The 18,000-nt window shown below is 30.7% G+C and overlaps 1 protein-coding gene across 4 annotated transcripts in view; it reads left to right on the plus strand.

Annotated features, from left to right (window-relative positions):
* The window catches only part of LOC113551172, a 71,180-nt gene that overhangs the window by 16,149 nt on the left and 37,031 nt on the right, over window positions 1–18,000 (plus strand). For 3 of the 4 annotated variants that reach the window (XM_026953253.1, XM_026953254.1, XM_026953256.1), the window contains one exon: window positions 16,670–16,825. In XM_026953253.1, coding sequence (XP_026809054.1) covers window positions 16,670–16,825 — 156 coding nt within the window. Of the gene's footprint in view, window positions 1–7,623; window positions 8,273–16,669; window positions 16,826–18,000 lie in introns of those variants that run through there. The other variant, XM_026953252.1, reaches the window with a different exon arrangement.

Consider the following 18,000-nt stretch of genomic DNA (forward strand, 5'->3'; position numbering starts at 1 on the left):
ACAATTAAGTTAATTACTTTTTTTTGTGTATTTTTTTTTTATAACATGCATGATAACTTTATGCTATATCAATAGAAAATTATCTACAAGTTATAATTCATAACGAACATCATCTCGTTATTTATTGACGATCTTATATACCTACTTCACCAAGTTTCCATAATAGTATAAAATTCCAAATGATTAATATATTCTTTGTTATAAACATATAAAAAATATTCTGATACGCGTCATACAAATCGTAATATATATACGATATAGTTATATTGATTTATTTCATTTTTGCATCACGATATTTTCAAATTTGTAAAAAAAAAATAATAACAACATTACGGAAATATTGAGTCATATATTAAAAATAAAATAGGTGTATACATAGATGTAAATATTAAATTATTTATTTATAACATAAGATATTTATAACTTCAAAAATATGAACAAAAAGTAGTTTACATGTCCTATGTATTATATAAAATTAGTTAACTAAAAATAATAACTGCTCATAGCCTCGAAATTATTATGGTTAAAAGGTATAAATAATGTAAAATACATTATTAAATTTATAAATCAATTTAAAATACATATAATTCCAATTTTATTGTTTACCAATAATTTAATGTGATGAAGTAAAGTGTGAACAAGAGGAGTATTGGAAAGTCTACTTTAACCGGAAACAGTGTGTGACATGAGCCAACAAAATTAAAATATAACAATCCCGGATTTGCAATAAATCAATGGCCAATGCAATTCTGTCGAACGAAACAAATTGAATTGATCATTGTTCAAATTGTATTTCATTAACCTCAAAGACCCGTTTTTATTGTGTTTTCCTAAACCAATCGATTAATGTTTACATTCTTTTGTTCCAACATCGTTGCTAGTCATAAATAATCAACATAATCTGATGCGGAATTCACTTAATAAGGATCAAAGGGATTTATGATATTAAACATGCGTGTTATAAAATTTCGTACTGACTTCATATTATTAAGACAATTTTATTTATGGTTCAATAAACTCAAACATCGAATGATTAAGACGTACTTTATAGTTTTATCAGTGTAAACATTTCAAAACATTTTACATTTTAATCAATGCCCCATATTCACCAAATTACCACCAAGACTTTGGTAATTATGGGTTTTAGTGAAAGAATATGTTTCGTTCATAAATCTGGATTCAAATCATTAGCTACAGTATCATTTAAATTTAATGTGTATAATATCCATTTTCCAATCAATTATGTTTAGTAAAAATTATATATGAAAATTGAATTCAATGATAAGTACTGTCAAAGTTAATCAATTTATTTGTGCCAATATTAAAATATAGTTTATAATATATATTAATATTATATAGGTACCGACTGTGTAAACTCATCAGTTTATTGTCATGATTTCACTATACTATAACTACAAACACTTGCAGTCGAGTTTAATGATCTATAACGCACACAGAAGACTGGTTTTCGTTTATAATCAGATAATAAAATATCGTAGCTAGTAACTCATTCTTTGTATTTATATTTTACACTGAATGATTCAGATGATTTCTAAAAACCATTCACCTATGTTACCTTAAATTACCTAAAATTTAATTAAGGCATTTTTATACTAAATATATAAGAATTTTTTAATAAAAATGTTAGTTAAAAAAAACTAAAAAAACACAGACGAAGTGTTGGTAATACTTCGCGTTGAGGAACATCGAAATAATCATAGAGATTATATTATAATGATCTTACAAAATATTGAATTAGGGTACCTATATAATATTATTAGATAGATACAATGCGCTAATACACGATCGAAAAAAAAACATCGTGTTATTTAATTGTAATATTATGAGACGAATTCAATTAACTAACGCCGATTTGATAGTAACGTCTATATTGAAAAAAAAAATAACATGTGAATGTTTATAATGTCTAATTAGCAATCTCTAAACAAGTGCCGACCTTCCTATACAATAATAATATAATAGTATGCAGCATAATATGCACTCCGGATTCGACAAGTCGTAAACTATATATGATTATCATTATGTTGGTTCGATATTTACTCAAGATGTGGGTCGAAGAAATCGAATCGCCAGTAAACCGGAATATGGGAAAAGACGCTGGAAGGTAAAAATAAAAAAATTAAAACACATCTGCTGGAAGAAATGGAAACTGGTAATTGGAATTTCTGGTTCCAGGCAGTTTATGACCGTTGCGGAGTACAGTATATAATATCATATACATTATATGTACATCGAACAATGTCGACCTACTTCGTCGCGATATCAGAATTTCGTAGATTTTCATGAAAAACAGTGGCATGAACGCATACAGAGTACAGTCTATGGAATATATTATAACATCGTATGATATCCTGAACTTCGTCAATTTCGATTCAACCGATTCGAATAATAATACATAGGTACTCGAATAATACGATAAAATTGCCTAGGTGCAGCAGTAGCGACCAGGACACGTTGTTGCACTGCTGTGCGTCTCACTCTGTCTGTCTTTCGGGTAAGACACGCAGTACGTGGAGTAAATTTCATAAGTTTCTCTAATTTCGTTGTTAGAAAATTTTATGAGACACATGTAGTCCGTGCTAATTACTGCTGTTTAGGTCTCGTGGCCATGTGAATATCGTGGCTGTTATATCGGTTCCGCGCGCTGGGCAAACGACGAGCAACGCACCCCGGTACTCGAAAAGTCGATTTCGCCTGTGTTTTGCTAACACTGCGACCATCATAATGATTTTTTCCGTAGGTACAAAAGACGAACGCAAAAATAAAAAAATAAAATCGTAAAAACGAAAAACGAAACAACGTTGCCTTTGTTGGCGGGCAGAGAAAAGAGATCCAAACTATCTCGCCGGACGACGGTTATACGCCGTCGGTTTCGTGTATAAGGTCAACCGCGCGTGCACACAGACGTCGGCGTTCGTGGTTTTTTTTTTTAATCTTTTACTCGATTTGTTGCCCTGGAGCCGCGAGTTCACCGCGCCGCGTTTCACTTTTTCGGTTATGTCCGTGACTCAGAGCAGTCAGAGCACCAGCCGAACAACGATGCACTAACGCAGTCGTAAATATACACGCGCGTTATAATATTGGTTTTCGTTTTCGAACTCGACCATAACCTCGACTCCACCGCGCGTCGTGTCTTCGTCCATACTTGCTAAAATATAATAATAATATGATACAGCTATATTACCCGGTATACTTTTGCGACCGCAATTCAAATATTATCGTCGCCATAGGCACCGAACGTCTCATCATAATATACAACTGTATTACCATCATTACGACTATTATAGTTGTCGTGGGTTAGGTCGCGATGAATTGAGAAATAATACCAAAAGTAAACAAATCTGGTTAACCGCTAAGACAATACCACTGCTGTATTTTATTATAGTAATCGAAAAGCATTAAACGATCTATTGCGATCGGTACGCGATTTCTTATTTGATATATTATATCTTCTGTAAGTACAACACATACGAGATACGACGACTGCATTGTTTTGTAAATTCATTAGTGTTTTATACAATGACGTTCACAGAAATTTTTCGAGAGTGGGTCAATAAAAATACTTTGTTACGTATATTAATGCAACACTATATTATATTATAAAAGATAATATTTTTTTTTTTGTTTTTACAAAATATGAAAAGGATCATATTTTAATCTACTTCTATAAAGTTAATTTATAGTGAATTATTATAATCTAAATGAATTAATTCGATTAAATTTTCCAAAACTATACTTCAATAATCTTTATTTTAAATTGTATTTTATAAATACCTAAAGTTAAGGCCCTCGATTTATATTGTTTGCAGTAAGATGTATTGATGTATATGACTATATACAATACATATCCATTGCGTAGTGTATTTTTGTTAGCTTAATCATTGATGTTTCTCAATAATTCTTAAGTGTTTGACCATATCACATACCTCCTATAATAGAAGTTGAATAAACGAATAGTAAGTATTCACTATTCAAAGTTATTTAACATGACGCCAAGATGCAAAAAATGAACAGTTAGCACGTAGAGCAAGTAATACAATGTATACATATTTCCTGTAGGTACGATAAATTATAGTGATATGTATACTGTATATGCATTTGTAATAAGTCAATAAAAAAATTAACTTTTAATGAGTCGCGTTATATCATAGCATGGCCGTTTTTATGTATTTTTAATTGTACATAATTTTACGGGAACGGGGAAGGAGTATCTTGCGAATTTTAAAACTCGCTACACGTTTACGAAAAGGCATGCATTATAGTTACAAAAAAGTTCGTTTTTAAAATCAATTTTGTGTGCTTTATTGCTTTATATTCGCATATTCAAAAATCTATTAAATAAGGTAGGAAAATATGTATTTCTTGACATTCTACATGATTTGTATTTATTGTAGATGGAGGTATTAACTAGTACCTAATGATAAATCTAATATAAAATTTTCATAACATTGTACACGATATAATTTGCGTTATTATCTGTTATAGTTCCGATAAGTATACAATGTACATATTATCTATTATATTTTGATTAAGGGAAAAAGAAATTCTGTTTATAATATAATTTTGTACGCGAAATGAAAAAAAATATTATACTTTTGTTCTCCAGCAAAATTGATTAAAGAACCCAACACAATGCCATTGCGATTTTAAAGCTAATCTGAATTCTATAAGATATCTATATTGCCATGTTGGTAGATATCGCGTTGTTAAAACGTATAGTATATTATTATTGTTATATTATGTATATGTATATATTATGTTATATTAGGTAGATGGTATGCTAGCCGCGATTACATACTATATTTTACTATAGTAGGTATACCGGTATACTATATCTACCATATAATTCCAACGGTAGACGGCTATGTGATTAACAAATTTCGCGCGCATTAGTTCAGAAGGAAACGTGCACTAGTGAAGTACAATATTATAATCTCGTATGGTATTCGTATATATTTTGTACGTTCACTTTTCTAGTTATTTACCTTCGGAATTTCATATAAGCTCACCAAACACATTATATTCGGACACAGGCGAAAGTGAATCCTGCGAACATTAATAATATAATAATACTTCGATTATTATACATGATATTATAATATGTATGGTATTATATATATAATAATGACTCATGTGTGTACAATATGATACTGAGTTGGCTGAAAACATCAAATGCCTGCCCTCACACTTGCGCGCCAAGTGCAAATCACGCGTTTGTAAATAATATTAGTCGGTAGGCATGTGCACCGTGAAAAATTCTCATTCTGTTATCAGAGTATGACCACAAAAGGATTCTAATGTGCTATACATTATTTGGTCAATAGACGAAAAGAAAGATTTACTACAAAGTACCTACAAGACGTTTGGTATTAATATTCTTAGTGATGGTAATATCATATTATAGCGATGATGATAACTTCTTTATGCCGCCGCAGAACCGCGCTATTATAACTCTCAGCTATTATATTCTAGACAACTCTTACCTACCTAAGTGAATTATCGTGTATAATATATCTAATGTATTTACCTTTTTTTAACGCACTGCCGCGTATCAAATATCGCAGCACGTTTATTGAACCAACGTGTAAACGCGTCGCGTGTAAATTGAATGATGTGTACCTAATGCAGTCGTGTTGTGTTCTGTGTAGTGACACTTACCTAAACATTATACGAATCAAAAGATATGATATTATTAATTTAACGGTGCGTGTTATTATTTTCTTTAAGCAATTTTGTTTAAAACTGCATTTGTATATTGTGAACGTAATATTAAAATATTTTACTACAGTGCTACCAAACTTTTCATCCAACACAACTCTTGGAAAAAGGAAAAATATTCGTTAGTCTCTAATAGTTAATTATTAGATATTTTTAGAAATGTATAGTTCATATTATTGACCATTAATCACTTAAACATTTTTAAACCCGGTTAAATCACATTATTGTTATTAAGTTATTGTATAAGGTTCATAATATGAATAGTATATATTGTTAAAAATAGCTTTAATAATTAATAATAAAAACTGTACATTTGAAAATCGAGGGAGTGGTGACTAGTGGTAGGAATCATCGTACCGTATCCAACATCTATTACGTCCCCCTATTTAAATTACGGCTTTTCCCTCATATTATATGAACCATACAAATATTATACGAGTACATATACTGCATATTATAGGTACACACAGGTACACTAAAATATAATATACCTACTCACTATGTGCGCGACATAAAATTCAAAACATTTTTCTATCAAGTATTAATTTTAACATTATTTAAATTCACAATTACTTTATAAATGTTGAGTTTGTATTTAATAGATGTACAGTTTTAGGTAGAAAATTGGTATTCAAGTAAACAATGTATTACTACAGTGACAATCTGTGATGTATTAAGGTATTTCTATCTTCTATGGCTTCTAATATATCACCTTTTACTCGAAGTTTTTAAGTATATATTGTTTTGACAATAAAGAATACACTCAGTTCAACAGTATTGTAACAATAAGGTTTTAGATATTTAGAGTAATCTTTCTTTGTTTGATACATTTTTAAAAAATAATAAACAACAATTATTCACATCTGTCATTTTTGGGACGATTATGACAGCGTTTGTATGGATAAATAGGTATAATTAGTCTTTTAAATTTTGACAGCCCGTATAACAAAGACCCATACCCCTATGGATCCCTATCCATATAATTGCGTTATACTTTTCACCCGAAAATAAATTCAATGTATTTTCGGCCCAGCTGGGTAGTTATTATGATTTTTCTTTATATCGCTTTAACGATTCGACTGCAGATTGACAAAAAAATCTATGTAATTGTTTTTCGACTGTCGTCGAAACAAAAATATTAGCTTATATTTTGTATAGTATATATTAATAACGATGAATCAAATTTTTCACGCGATGACTTTAATAATATAATATTATAGTCGCGGAAACAACCATATTACACTTGGCCACATTGGTGGCATTGACGCGGTTAAAAATCTATTGTTTTCGGTAAATAAAAGCATGACATTGACAGGTATAAAACACATTATTGTCCACGGAATGCGATATAATCAACGAGTTTGCATATTATTATATTTGGGCAATTAAAACAGTGGCAGCGATCGAATGAACAATCGTCAACAATCGTCGACGTCGTCGTCGTACACTCATTAGTCCGACCGAAACTGATAATACATACGTTCAAGGTTCAAAACGGGGATACCCGCGGCTGCAGTATATACCACAACCGCGGTAGCCAATTGACTGCGGAGAAACGAAAAGAAAATAATCCGTTGACGAGGCACCGGGTAAACAAACATACGAAAACACCGAGTCGCAGTGCACAAAACGATAAATCATAAAATAAAAATGGGTATGTGTCGACTGAACAACATAACGCGTTGCGCCCGCGCACACAATGAACGCAAATGAGACACGCACGACGGTTGCGCGCCGCACACGCAGTATTGTTCGGACTTCCGGTGACCCTGCAGCGGCCGGACACGTGGGGAGGCGGCGGGAGGTTATAGGTATTGTGTATACCTGCGACTGCCGAGTTCGGGCGCCCCGGGATCGGGTCGGCAGTCGTGCGCAGTTCGTCATTCGTCATGTTGGACAGCGTCCGGTGTCTGATGTCCGTGGTGATGGCTTCGCCGTCGGAACGGTCGGCCGCCGCCGACAGCGTACGCCGAGGGCTGGCCAGTCAACGGCGGTTGGAGTCTGGCGGTTCCAAGCGTAAGGTGCGCGTGCACAGGATCAGCTCCAGGTACCCGGCCGTCGAGGTCAGGACTCGGATGGACTCGTACGGCACCGGTGTGCCGGCGGTTGCGGCGGCGCCATCGGCGGTCGACTCGAATGCCGCCGACGTCGTCGTTTGTGGTTCCGGCGGATCGTCTACTACATCGTCGTCGTCGTCGTCGTCGTCGTCATCGTCGACGTTGTCTACGTCGGCTACGGACACGGCGGCCGGCTGCTCGTCCGTCTCGGACACAGACTTTTACTACGAGGACCGGACCGACGGCGTCGGGCGGCACACGACCGTCATCGAACTCAGGGCCGAACACGTGGACCGGACGGAGACGGTCCAAGAGGAGTTCCAAGACAGCTTGACGCCCGCTTACTACGAGGCCGACGACCACCACCATCGACGCCAGTTGCAGCAGCTTCACGTCCGCCGTCGGACCGTAGAAGTCGTCACGAAACACCGGCACGTGCTTTCCGAATCGTGTCGCGTCAAAGTGGAAAACCTGAGGTAGTACGCCGACGTGCGCATAATATATTAGAACTGATATCGAGTTACCTGTGTGTAGTATGCGTATGCAGAACATCATGTGCATACGAACACTAAAAATATATACGAATATCATTATTATCTGTAACCACTGTAGGTACCCATTACATGACAATATATGCGTATACAGATCTGACCTCGAACGATGGCGCGCGGTCGACTATAACGGCTGACATCGAACTCGTTAAACCTTATTCGTGTATAATACTAGTTTTGTTGGCATTTTGCATTTTTCCCTACTTCCCTAGTATATTTTATGATAGTAAATCATAAAATTTTAAATTTATATCACTGGTATTCTATAACGTCATCGATTGTTAGTCAAAACTTTTGACACATTTTATGAACCACGGGAAATATTATTATAGCTGGTTTTTTTCCTGTTTGTTTATTTTTATTTTTATTTTTAACTTTTCTTCATCGATAGATCCGATAATAACATTGTGGTCAGTTTAAAAGTGTATGGACTTATTCCATGATCTATGCTTTGTCTACTTAAATAATTTATTTACATAGGTAACGTATTTATGTTGTTTTTATATTTTTAAGACGATAGGACTACTCAAGTACCTGTCTCAGACATTATAGTTTAGCATTATAGCTTTTAGCTGTTATTATAAATTATTTTCCAATTCCCTTGATCTTCGTAATTGGATCCCACATTTTGGTATCAATGGTATCGTTATTATCACATTTGCATCAACCCATATCACGTCATCATAATGATCCGGCCCGCCGGCCGTTATAATAACCCGCTACGTGCCAGGGGCGTATTTAAGGGAGGCGCATATGGGTCCGTGCCTCCCCCATTCACCTATTTTATACTTATTTTTATTGTAAGAAAAATTTTACAACTCTACGCCCCATGTACGTAAATTTGAACTTTTTGTTTGTGCCCCCCCTTAAGACATTTCTAAATACGCCCCTCCTGCGTGCATATTTTATAATGGCAGATTTTCGTCTGACGCCTGCCGATCTATCTTCTATATAGTATTTTATAATTTATACACCTATTTGCGTGTTTGTTATGTGTGCAATAATACATTTGTCGATTTCTACTTTAAAAATCAAATCATTTAACGTTTTACCTAATTTTAATTATGTCGTTCTAACGGGAATGTTCCCCGCTACCACCAATTACGATAATATCAAAACGTTTTATTACGTTCGAAATTTATTACAACCCAACGAAAGTGGATTTGTAACTTTCCACTCGTTCTGTGTAAAACAGCTGACTATTGACCACAGAAACTAGTTTTGATATTTAAATTTACTATTTAATATTTCGTTTAGTCATTGAACGTGATTCGATAGTATGTATTATTATTTTATTAACAATTAGTATTACGTACATCGCAATAATATTTGTACTACATAATATAACATAAGTACTAAACACGCTACCTGAAAGGTTTAAAATAAAATAAATAAAACATAAAAATACTTAACTTATAACATTTTAGAAAATAAATAGTTTCCAACAATTTTTATTCTGTGACATTATTATTATATTATGTACACCAAATGTATGTTTAGTACCTACACGGTTATACATATTGTACGATTTAGTTGCTTAACATGTATTTTTAATAACCCAATTAAAATTGATTTTTATACGAATTGTCGAACTCATAACAAAAATATCGTATTTTTTTACTCAATACTACATTAAGGATGAATCAAAATACACAAAAAAGCTTTTACACAATTTATTATACATATTTATTTAACCCTCAGGTGAGTCTCACGAAGTTTTTGGTATAAAAATCGTGTTGAGTTATTAATGCCTATTATCCTAAAAAAAAAACATATATTACACGATTAGGTATAAAATTTTGATATCAACTGATAGTTAGAGACGTTAGAGTGTATACGATTTCGCTTTCTGCAGACTGCTGCTGGCCATGAACAATAAAGCTTGTTTTTTTGTACAGTCGTAAATCGTGATATATATTTTCCATAATTCGTACCACAGGATATAATTATTTCGATTTCATAGTCAACTGTAATTTAGTCATTAACAATGAAATATTTTATTTGATAATATTTGATAGTCTAATATTTATTTATTTTGACCAAAAAATGTACCTTGAATAATACATTTACTTTAAATTAGTTTACAAATTGTCGACGTTAGCCACCACCGCCATCGTTTTTATTTAGACCAACTTACGGTTAATTTTTTTTTAACTTACAGTATTCAATTATTTAACCGTTCAATTTTAATGAATCATTTTGCTGACAATTTGGCGCATGAAAATCTAAATTCAAATAAGAAATTTTTGAGTAACTTAACTTTGTGTTTTATGTACTAAGCTCCGTGATACTAGGTTTGGATGATATGGGAGCATTGGGAGCTATTATTATGATTTGAAAATGTTAGTTAATTAACATTCATAATTTACAAAAATAGTCCAATTATAATAAATACTACATTCAATATTACATTTATTTTATATTTTTGTAAAACTATATTTAATAATTAATATCATTAGCATAAACCTTTTAAGCTACTCGTTGAAAATTTGAATTAGGTACATCAACATTGTTAAAATAATATTTTCTATTAAATAATTTACTGTGAAAAAGGAGTTCCTTGTTTTAATAAACAAAATTGTGTAATATAATAGAGCATTTATTGAGCGATAAAAATCTCAAGAATTTAAAAATGTGGTTTTAAGTATATTTAAAAGTTCCAAAATTCAGAATTCGAATAAATTCATTATTAAAGATCAAATGGTATTTGGCATACTCGGTAAATCACTCTATATAATATCGACGATCAAACAACGGTCATTACCCTAATAGAATATACAATAGATATGTTGGGTGGGATACAATAAGCTATTCAGTATTTCAGTACCTATTGAACTATACGATTCAAAACAATTTTGTATCGTCGCAAAAAGCTTGATTTTCCTTCGTACAATCGTGATTCTAGTTTCCGTATTTCACGTTGTGCCATGACGTATTGACGTGTAAATATTGATTTTAATTTCGTATGGCTGCAACGTGTAATCGTGTAAATCGATTTTGCGATTACGGGAACCTATGCGTCACAGTTTTCTGAAATAATTATTAGTTCAATGTAGAAAACAAAAATAAAGGTATGATAAAAACTCATTGTTTTACGACCTTATAATATATGATATAAATATATCATCTAATGGAAATAAAACTGTTGTTTAATAATAAACTAGTTAATTTTCAACAAGTGGGATGAAGCACATTTTATTTAACCTACATGTATACGTCAAAACTATTTTTAAGGTATTTCGTAAATTTGAGATAGAAACACTACGTATTTACACTATTTTATAGTTAACCATAGATACTATGCCTATTGCCTATACCTCTGCGTTTCTTGTACATACGACCATCGTCCATCGATTAGATATTAAAATATCTTACTGTGCGTCTGTATTATTTTGATGATAATTAATCGCACTACCACAAGACCTGGATATTATAAATAAACGAGTTTGCCAATAAAAAAATGTTCTCTCGATAAATTCATTATTTTTTTTTATTATTATTATTGTTTACTTGCAGTTTTTCAATTAATGCTTACCTGTGTATAATAAAATTGATATTAAAATAGTTGGTGTGTTGAATTTTATTGCGATATAACACGTTGTATTATATCTTATACAGTATACACTATCTAAAAGACCCCCATTATTGCTTAATATCTTGACATGAAGCATACGATTTTAATTATACTCTGTTAATTTGTATTATTTGATTTATCCGTCATCAAACATTATGTCGGTGAGAAATTAAAACATTTCAACTAACCATCGATCACTTTATACCGTAATGTGGAAAATCGCTCAAAAACACAGTGAACTGCATTAGGTACTTACTCGGTAATCACTATGTCACTACTCATTCTGCGGAGAAATACGCACTTTTATGTGAATACCGTCGACAACAATACTATTATTAACATGTTGCATGAGATAAAAAACTTAACATATTATAATACATCTAATAATGTACGCGCACGCGCTTGTCAACGTTTGTGCTCTGTTTGGCAAAAACAGTTGAGTAATTATTACTAATCATGATAATATATGCGTTTTATATTATCATTATCATCAAAATAATTTTTATTATTATTATTATTACCTACTACAGCTATGTGCAGGTATATAATATTATAATGTACGAGGACTTCACTGCCCGGAACAAATAAACCACTAGTTCGGTCATGGTTCATGCGCGTAGCTGAATCGCGTTTCCTATGCATGTGAGTATGTGACCCCGGTACGACAAATTTAATATTAGAAATATTATTTTATTTCGTACCATCGGCACTGGCGCCACTTCCGTTGCGCCGCGGCCATTCACCACGTGTGATGAATATACACTGACACGCATTTTGTGTTGCCGTATTCGTCGAATACCAGGAGAACGCAAATTGTAAAATATATTTTTTTAAATGGTAAAGTAAATAAAAAAATCGTTCTCTCCTACAAACGACATACGGCTGATGTAACGTGAATAAAAAATATTTAAATGCCTAAAATAAAACATACAAAACCGTTTATATTTGAAAGTACGCAATTATTATTTAAGTGTTTTGTAAGTTCTGTTTTTATGGTACGTGAAAGCATACCATGTAATGGAAATTAAAAAATCAACTGTTTATGACTCACGCCATCAATTAAATAAAAAAAAAAACATGTTAAACAAACTAAATGACTATAAGCAGCAATACTAAATGAAATGTATTGACATGAAGGCATTCAACCTTTTAAACATATTATATTATATTACATATTATTATCTATATTGTAGGTGATATAATCCAACCTGATTAAAAGTATATTATTACATATACCACACATTAATAGGCTTTTAATACACATATACTATATACTATACAGTAAACAGGTGCGTGACTAGGAATTTCAAAGGGGGAGGGGTGTTTTTCAAAAATAATTGACAAAATTATACACATAAAATTAATAACTTTACGTATACTTTATTGTACAGACGCATTACAAGTGAATAAATAATGGTTTATGAGAAAAAATTTAAATATTATTATTATTAATAAAAAAAAAATGTAAATCTATAAGTATACCACGGCTGAGGGGGGTGTTACTACACCTGTAACACCCCCCTGAGTACGCGCTTGACAGTATACCTAAAACTCCATATTTCTATTAGACAACATAAAAATATAAAATTATTGAAAAATGTTATCGCGAGTATATTTTGATATTATTTTGAAGTTTATATTGTCTTTTATGAATATTATATTGTGTTATTACTATTACAGCTGTTACAGCTGTTTAGAAATTATTAAACGATTTTTGACAATTTCTTACAGGTACACTTAATATTAATAACTTATACTCATATATTTAAACACAAGATGTGATTACATATATTTCCTTGTAATAGGTTGTTAATAATTGTGAGAATTATGAACAGTCTCTAGTAAATTTAATCACCTTTTGATATCATAAATTTAAATGCTTTTATAAGAATATACAAAAACCTATTTAATTTAAAATCCGTGTACATATTTTATATAACATTAATAAAAGTTAAATGTTCAAATGATAGTACATAAAAAAATTAGTTAAAAATTATTAAAAACTAATAGAATTTATTCGCTATTTCATGAAACAACAATAATAGGTATACATCATATTTTTTTTTCGATAGTTGAAGGGTGATAAGTTATCACTGATAACTGATGGTTAAAAGCACTAGAGCAGTGACATCTAGTCCATGATTATTTTTATTTTTTATCTTTTTTCATAATTGTATTAGTATCCTTGATTTCATTATTTCATATTTTTTTTAAGAGTTGCAATACACATTAATTTAATTTACTTAACATTTTCTGTCTAAAATAAAGAATTTCCTAATGAAAATTTACTATTTTCATATATGAACCTATATTTTAAATAATGTACTCTAACTTTTTTTACTATCACGTAAAAATAGAATGGTATCGAAAAAAATTATAGTGTATACGTACATACATGATAATTAATATCATATCTAAATTAATTATTAATAAAAATGTTTAAAATATTAATGATATATTATAATATAAAACAGATTTTAGCCGACCAGCCTTGATATTTTACCTAAATATGGATATGTGATATAGTCATAAAATGATTACGAATTCCAATGATTATTATTTACTATAAATTGAATAGGAAAGTTGTTTCAATACATTTATTTGTGATATCGATAAAAAAAATAATATTAATAAAAGTTATCAGTTTAACGTCACTACTCAATGCTTTAAAAGAAATCAACTATCTATAACCCGTAGTTTCTTGAAAAATAAAAACTTAATTAGCTCATTAATTGTCTATTTATAAACTATAATATCAATGTAATATTTACTAAATAATTTAAAGTGATTAACAACACATACGTTTTTTTCAAAATAAAAAATTTCTATTTCATAAAATAGTTAACCCATATTATAGTTTTAAAAACAAATACATTTATATAATTTTTAATAGATTGGTATTAGAGATAATGTATATCCTACTACGTTTAAGCCATTTTATTATTATGCAGCTTATATTTATGTAACACGTAATATGTAAATACTCGTATCATTCAGTTAAAATAAACTAAAACTATTTTAATCAATTATTTAAACAATTAATTGTTTAGACATAAGTATTATAATACAACTATCTAATGTTACGACTACTTAATGTTATTCAATTTTTTTGTAGAATAATTTGAATTAAGTATTTTTATTTTAAACGTTGATATAAGAACCGAATATTGACTGAATGTTTTGTTTCTTTTTAGACCTGTATTAAAATAAATGTTTACATTTGTAAAACAAACATAGCATTTTATAACATTAATATTTAATAAATAAAATTAAAAATTAAAAACTAAAAAAATCACTCTGCTGTATAGTTGTAGGTGTCGAATGTACTTCGTCATCGTCATTGAGTTGTGTCCGGTAAAAGTTTATATCCGAATCGTGTCAAAAGATTTGGAATATAATTAATGTATTTTAATCAGGGGTTATTAAATAACTAATTATTAAATAAATAATAAATATGTTGTTTGTTGAATAAATAATGTATACAATAATGTATTACTTACATAATATTTTAAACACTATATAATGAAGTATTTTATTTAAGCTTGGTAAATCTAAAATCTTTCGAAACTAAATATTATATATATATACGGATGTTTATAATAAAAGTCTTAACCAATAGTATAGTACAGTATAGATGCCAATTTTTTTTGATCGTGATGACGATAAACGATAACTTGTTTATTATTTTTGTTTATCAACCAGGAATTGGGAAAAAATCCATTCATTTTCGTAATTTATAATATTACGTAATATATTATATCAAAAATAATATAAAGCTTCTTATAAATAATACACCACTGAGAGAACCTCTAAAAACAAAAAAAAATGTATATTACCTAACCAATATAGTGGGACGCAATTCGTTTATACCTTTTTTACGAGACGCAGCTGAGGTGCCCTTTCAAAGTATAAACTAGATCCAATATGCTATCGTAAGCCATCTTCAAAGACGAAAGTTAAAGTAATTTTATTGCTCCAAAAGGTGGCAACAGAAAAAAAATATATCTTTGTACAACCATTGTAAAACCAATATCTTTACATAATTAATCTACTCAGAATCTGAAATCGACTTTTTATTGACAAAGAGTACAAGTAGGATTGATCAACTCAATATTTTTACAAAACTAAATTAGTTAGGTATTACGTTTATCACATCATAAAATAATACTCTATTTTCAACGTCCTTATGTGTATTTTTGTTTCATAAATTAAAAAATATTTTATAAGATTTTATTCAAATCATTTTACTTAATATAATATTATATATAGGACATATATTAACACATACTAAACAAACAGTATAAATATTATTGATAAATAAATCTACATAAATTGCGCGTGTCATGTTGAGAGCGAATAATATGTTAAATTTATACAAACATTGATTGTTAAACATTCTTGTTCGTGTACACAGTTAATATATAACTGCATAAGACATAAATAATAATATATAGGTAATAGGTATACTCAATATTAATAATTATTATTATTGTTGTTTGTGATAAAAACGCATGGTGTATGACTGGCGAATTCAAAAATCTCTGTTTTCTCTACGGTTGATTGCTTAATTGTTACGCGTATGACGTGATTAAAACTTTCATTAGTCAGTATAATAATATAAACAATAATTAACTTTGATTATTCAATAACAATGTTTACCTACTACTGACAGCTGCGCAATGCAAACGTTTTAAGTGCATAGTATTACACATGTATTATTTTTTTAAATCGTTCTCTCTCTTGTTCAGATATGGTCGAGTGAACGTGGTCAGGTGGCTGTTGTGGGAAGCAGACATGCCGGTGCTGGAAAGGTCCAACAACGGTGCTCTGGCACTGCACTACGCGTCGGCCAGAGGATGTCTGGACTGCGTGAAGCTCCTATGTAAATCGGCCGGTGAAATATGGTAAGTTTATTAGATACAGCAATAGTCAATAATAATTAGAAAAATAAATGAAACAATCACATGAATATATAATATACACACTGTATCACTGTGCAGAAAACGATAAATGTTAAAAATTAGTATTGTAAATTATTGCATTGTATACTATTGTAGTCTATATATTCATTAGACAATAACCAATATAATAGTATATTAATATATTTATTAAAAATATTATGACTTGATCAACTCGAAATGTGTGTAGTAAAAAGCTATTTCCTTGTATATAGCCACGGTTTACTTATTAATTATTACTTAACTAACATAATGATTACGTCTAAACATTATACATTATAATTTAAATAATATTATAATACTTGCATATCTATAAACGTGTGATTACACTATAAATTTATTATAAATTCTTTTTTTGAAAGTAAACCTATTACTTAACTAATAATGTTATAATGAAACCCCTGCGTTAAAACTACCTACTGAAGTACAGCTAGTATCTCTGCAGTGCATCATCAGTATTCAGTTTACATAAAAAAAACATTCAACTATATTAACCGAATAAGTAAAAATTAATGAGTAATGACCGACGTCGACGAGTTGTTTCTTTTTTGTGGAAACATATTTGTAATTTGTATACGTCGTAATGTAGACATCTTGTTTTCATAAAATAGGATTTATAAGTCGATGTAGGAGTGCCGAAAGAGAGGATCATTTTTCATCGTATGAAAATGAATTTACAATATTATAGTTCGTTTTGAGGGATAAAATATTTAAAGACAATACCTAAATTTAAAAAAAAAAATTACAAAAGCACACAATACATTTTATTGAATGCCAATGTTTTCGCGATTGCGGGCTGAAACTCGGTGTGCACAAGCTATATATCTGTAAATACAATATACCTAGTAGATATAGGTATTATATGAAACACTATGCTCGATTTCGTTTTGAAACCTGCAGTGGTGGCGGCGGCCGCTTCGTCTGAGCTGTGTTGGCCTTTGGGATTCGATTAATAACCGCACTATTGATGCTGTACACTGTTATATGACGTTATAATATTGTTATAGCCGATGTTGCTTATAGTGAAAAGTGAAAGCGTCCGCCGTCGTTGTCGTGATAATATTTTCGTCGTATCCTATTGCTACGTCGTAGTCACAACTTCCTTCCCGATACGCATAATT

Source organism: Rhopalosiphum maidis, chromosome 2 (assembly GCF_003676215.2).
Source record: "Rhopalosiphum maidis isolate BTI-1 chromosome 2, ASM367621v3, whole genome shotgun sequence".
NCBI classification, from domain to species: domain Eukaryota; kingdom Metazoa; phylum Arthropoda; class Insecta; order Hemiptera; family Aphididae; genus Rhopalosiphum; species Rhopalosiphum maidis.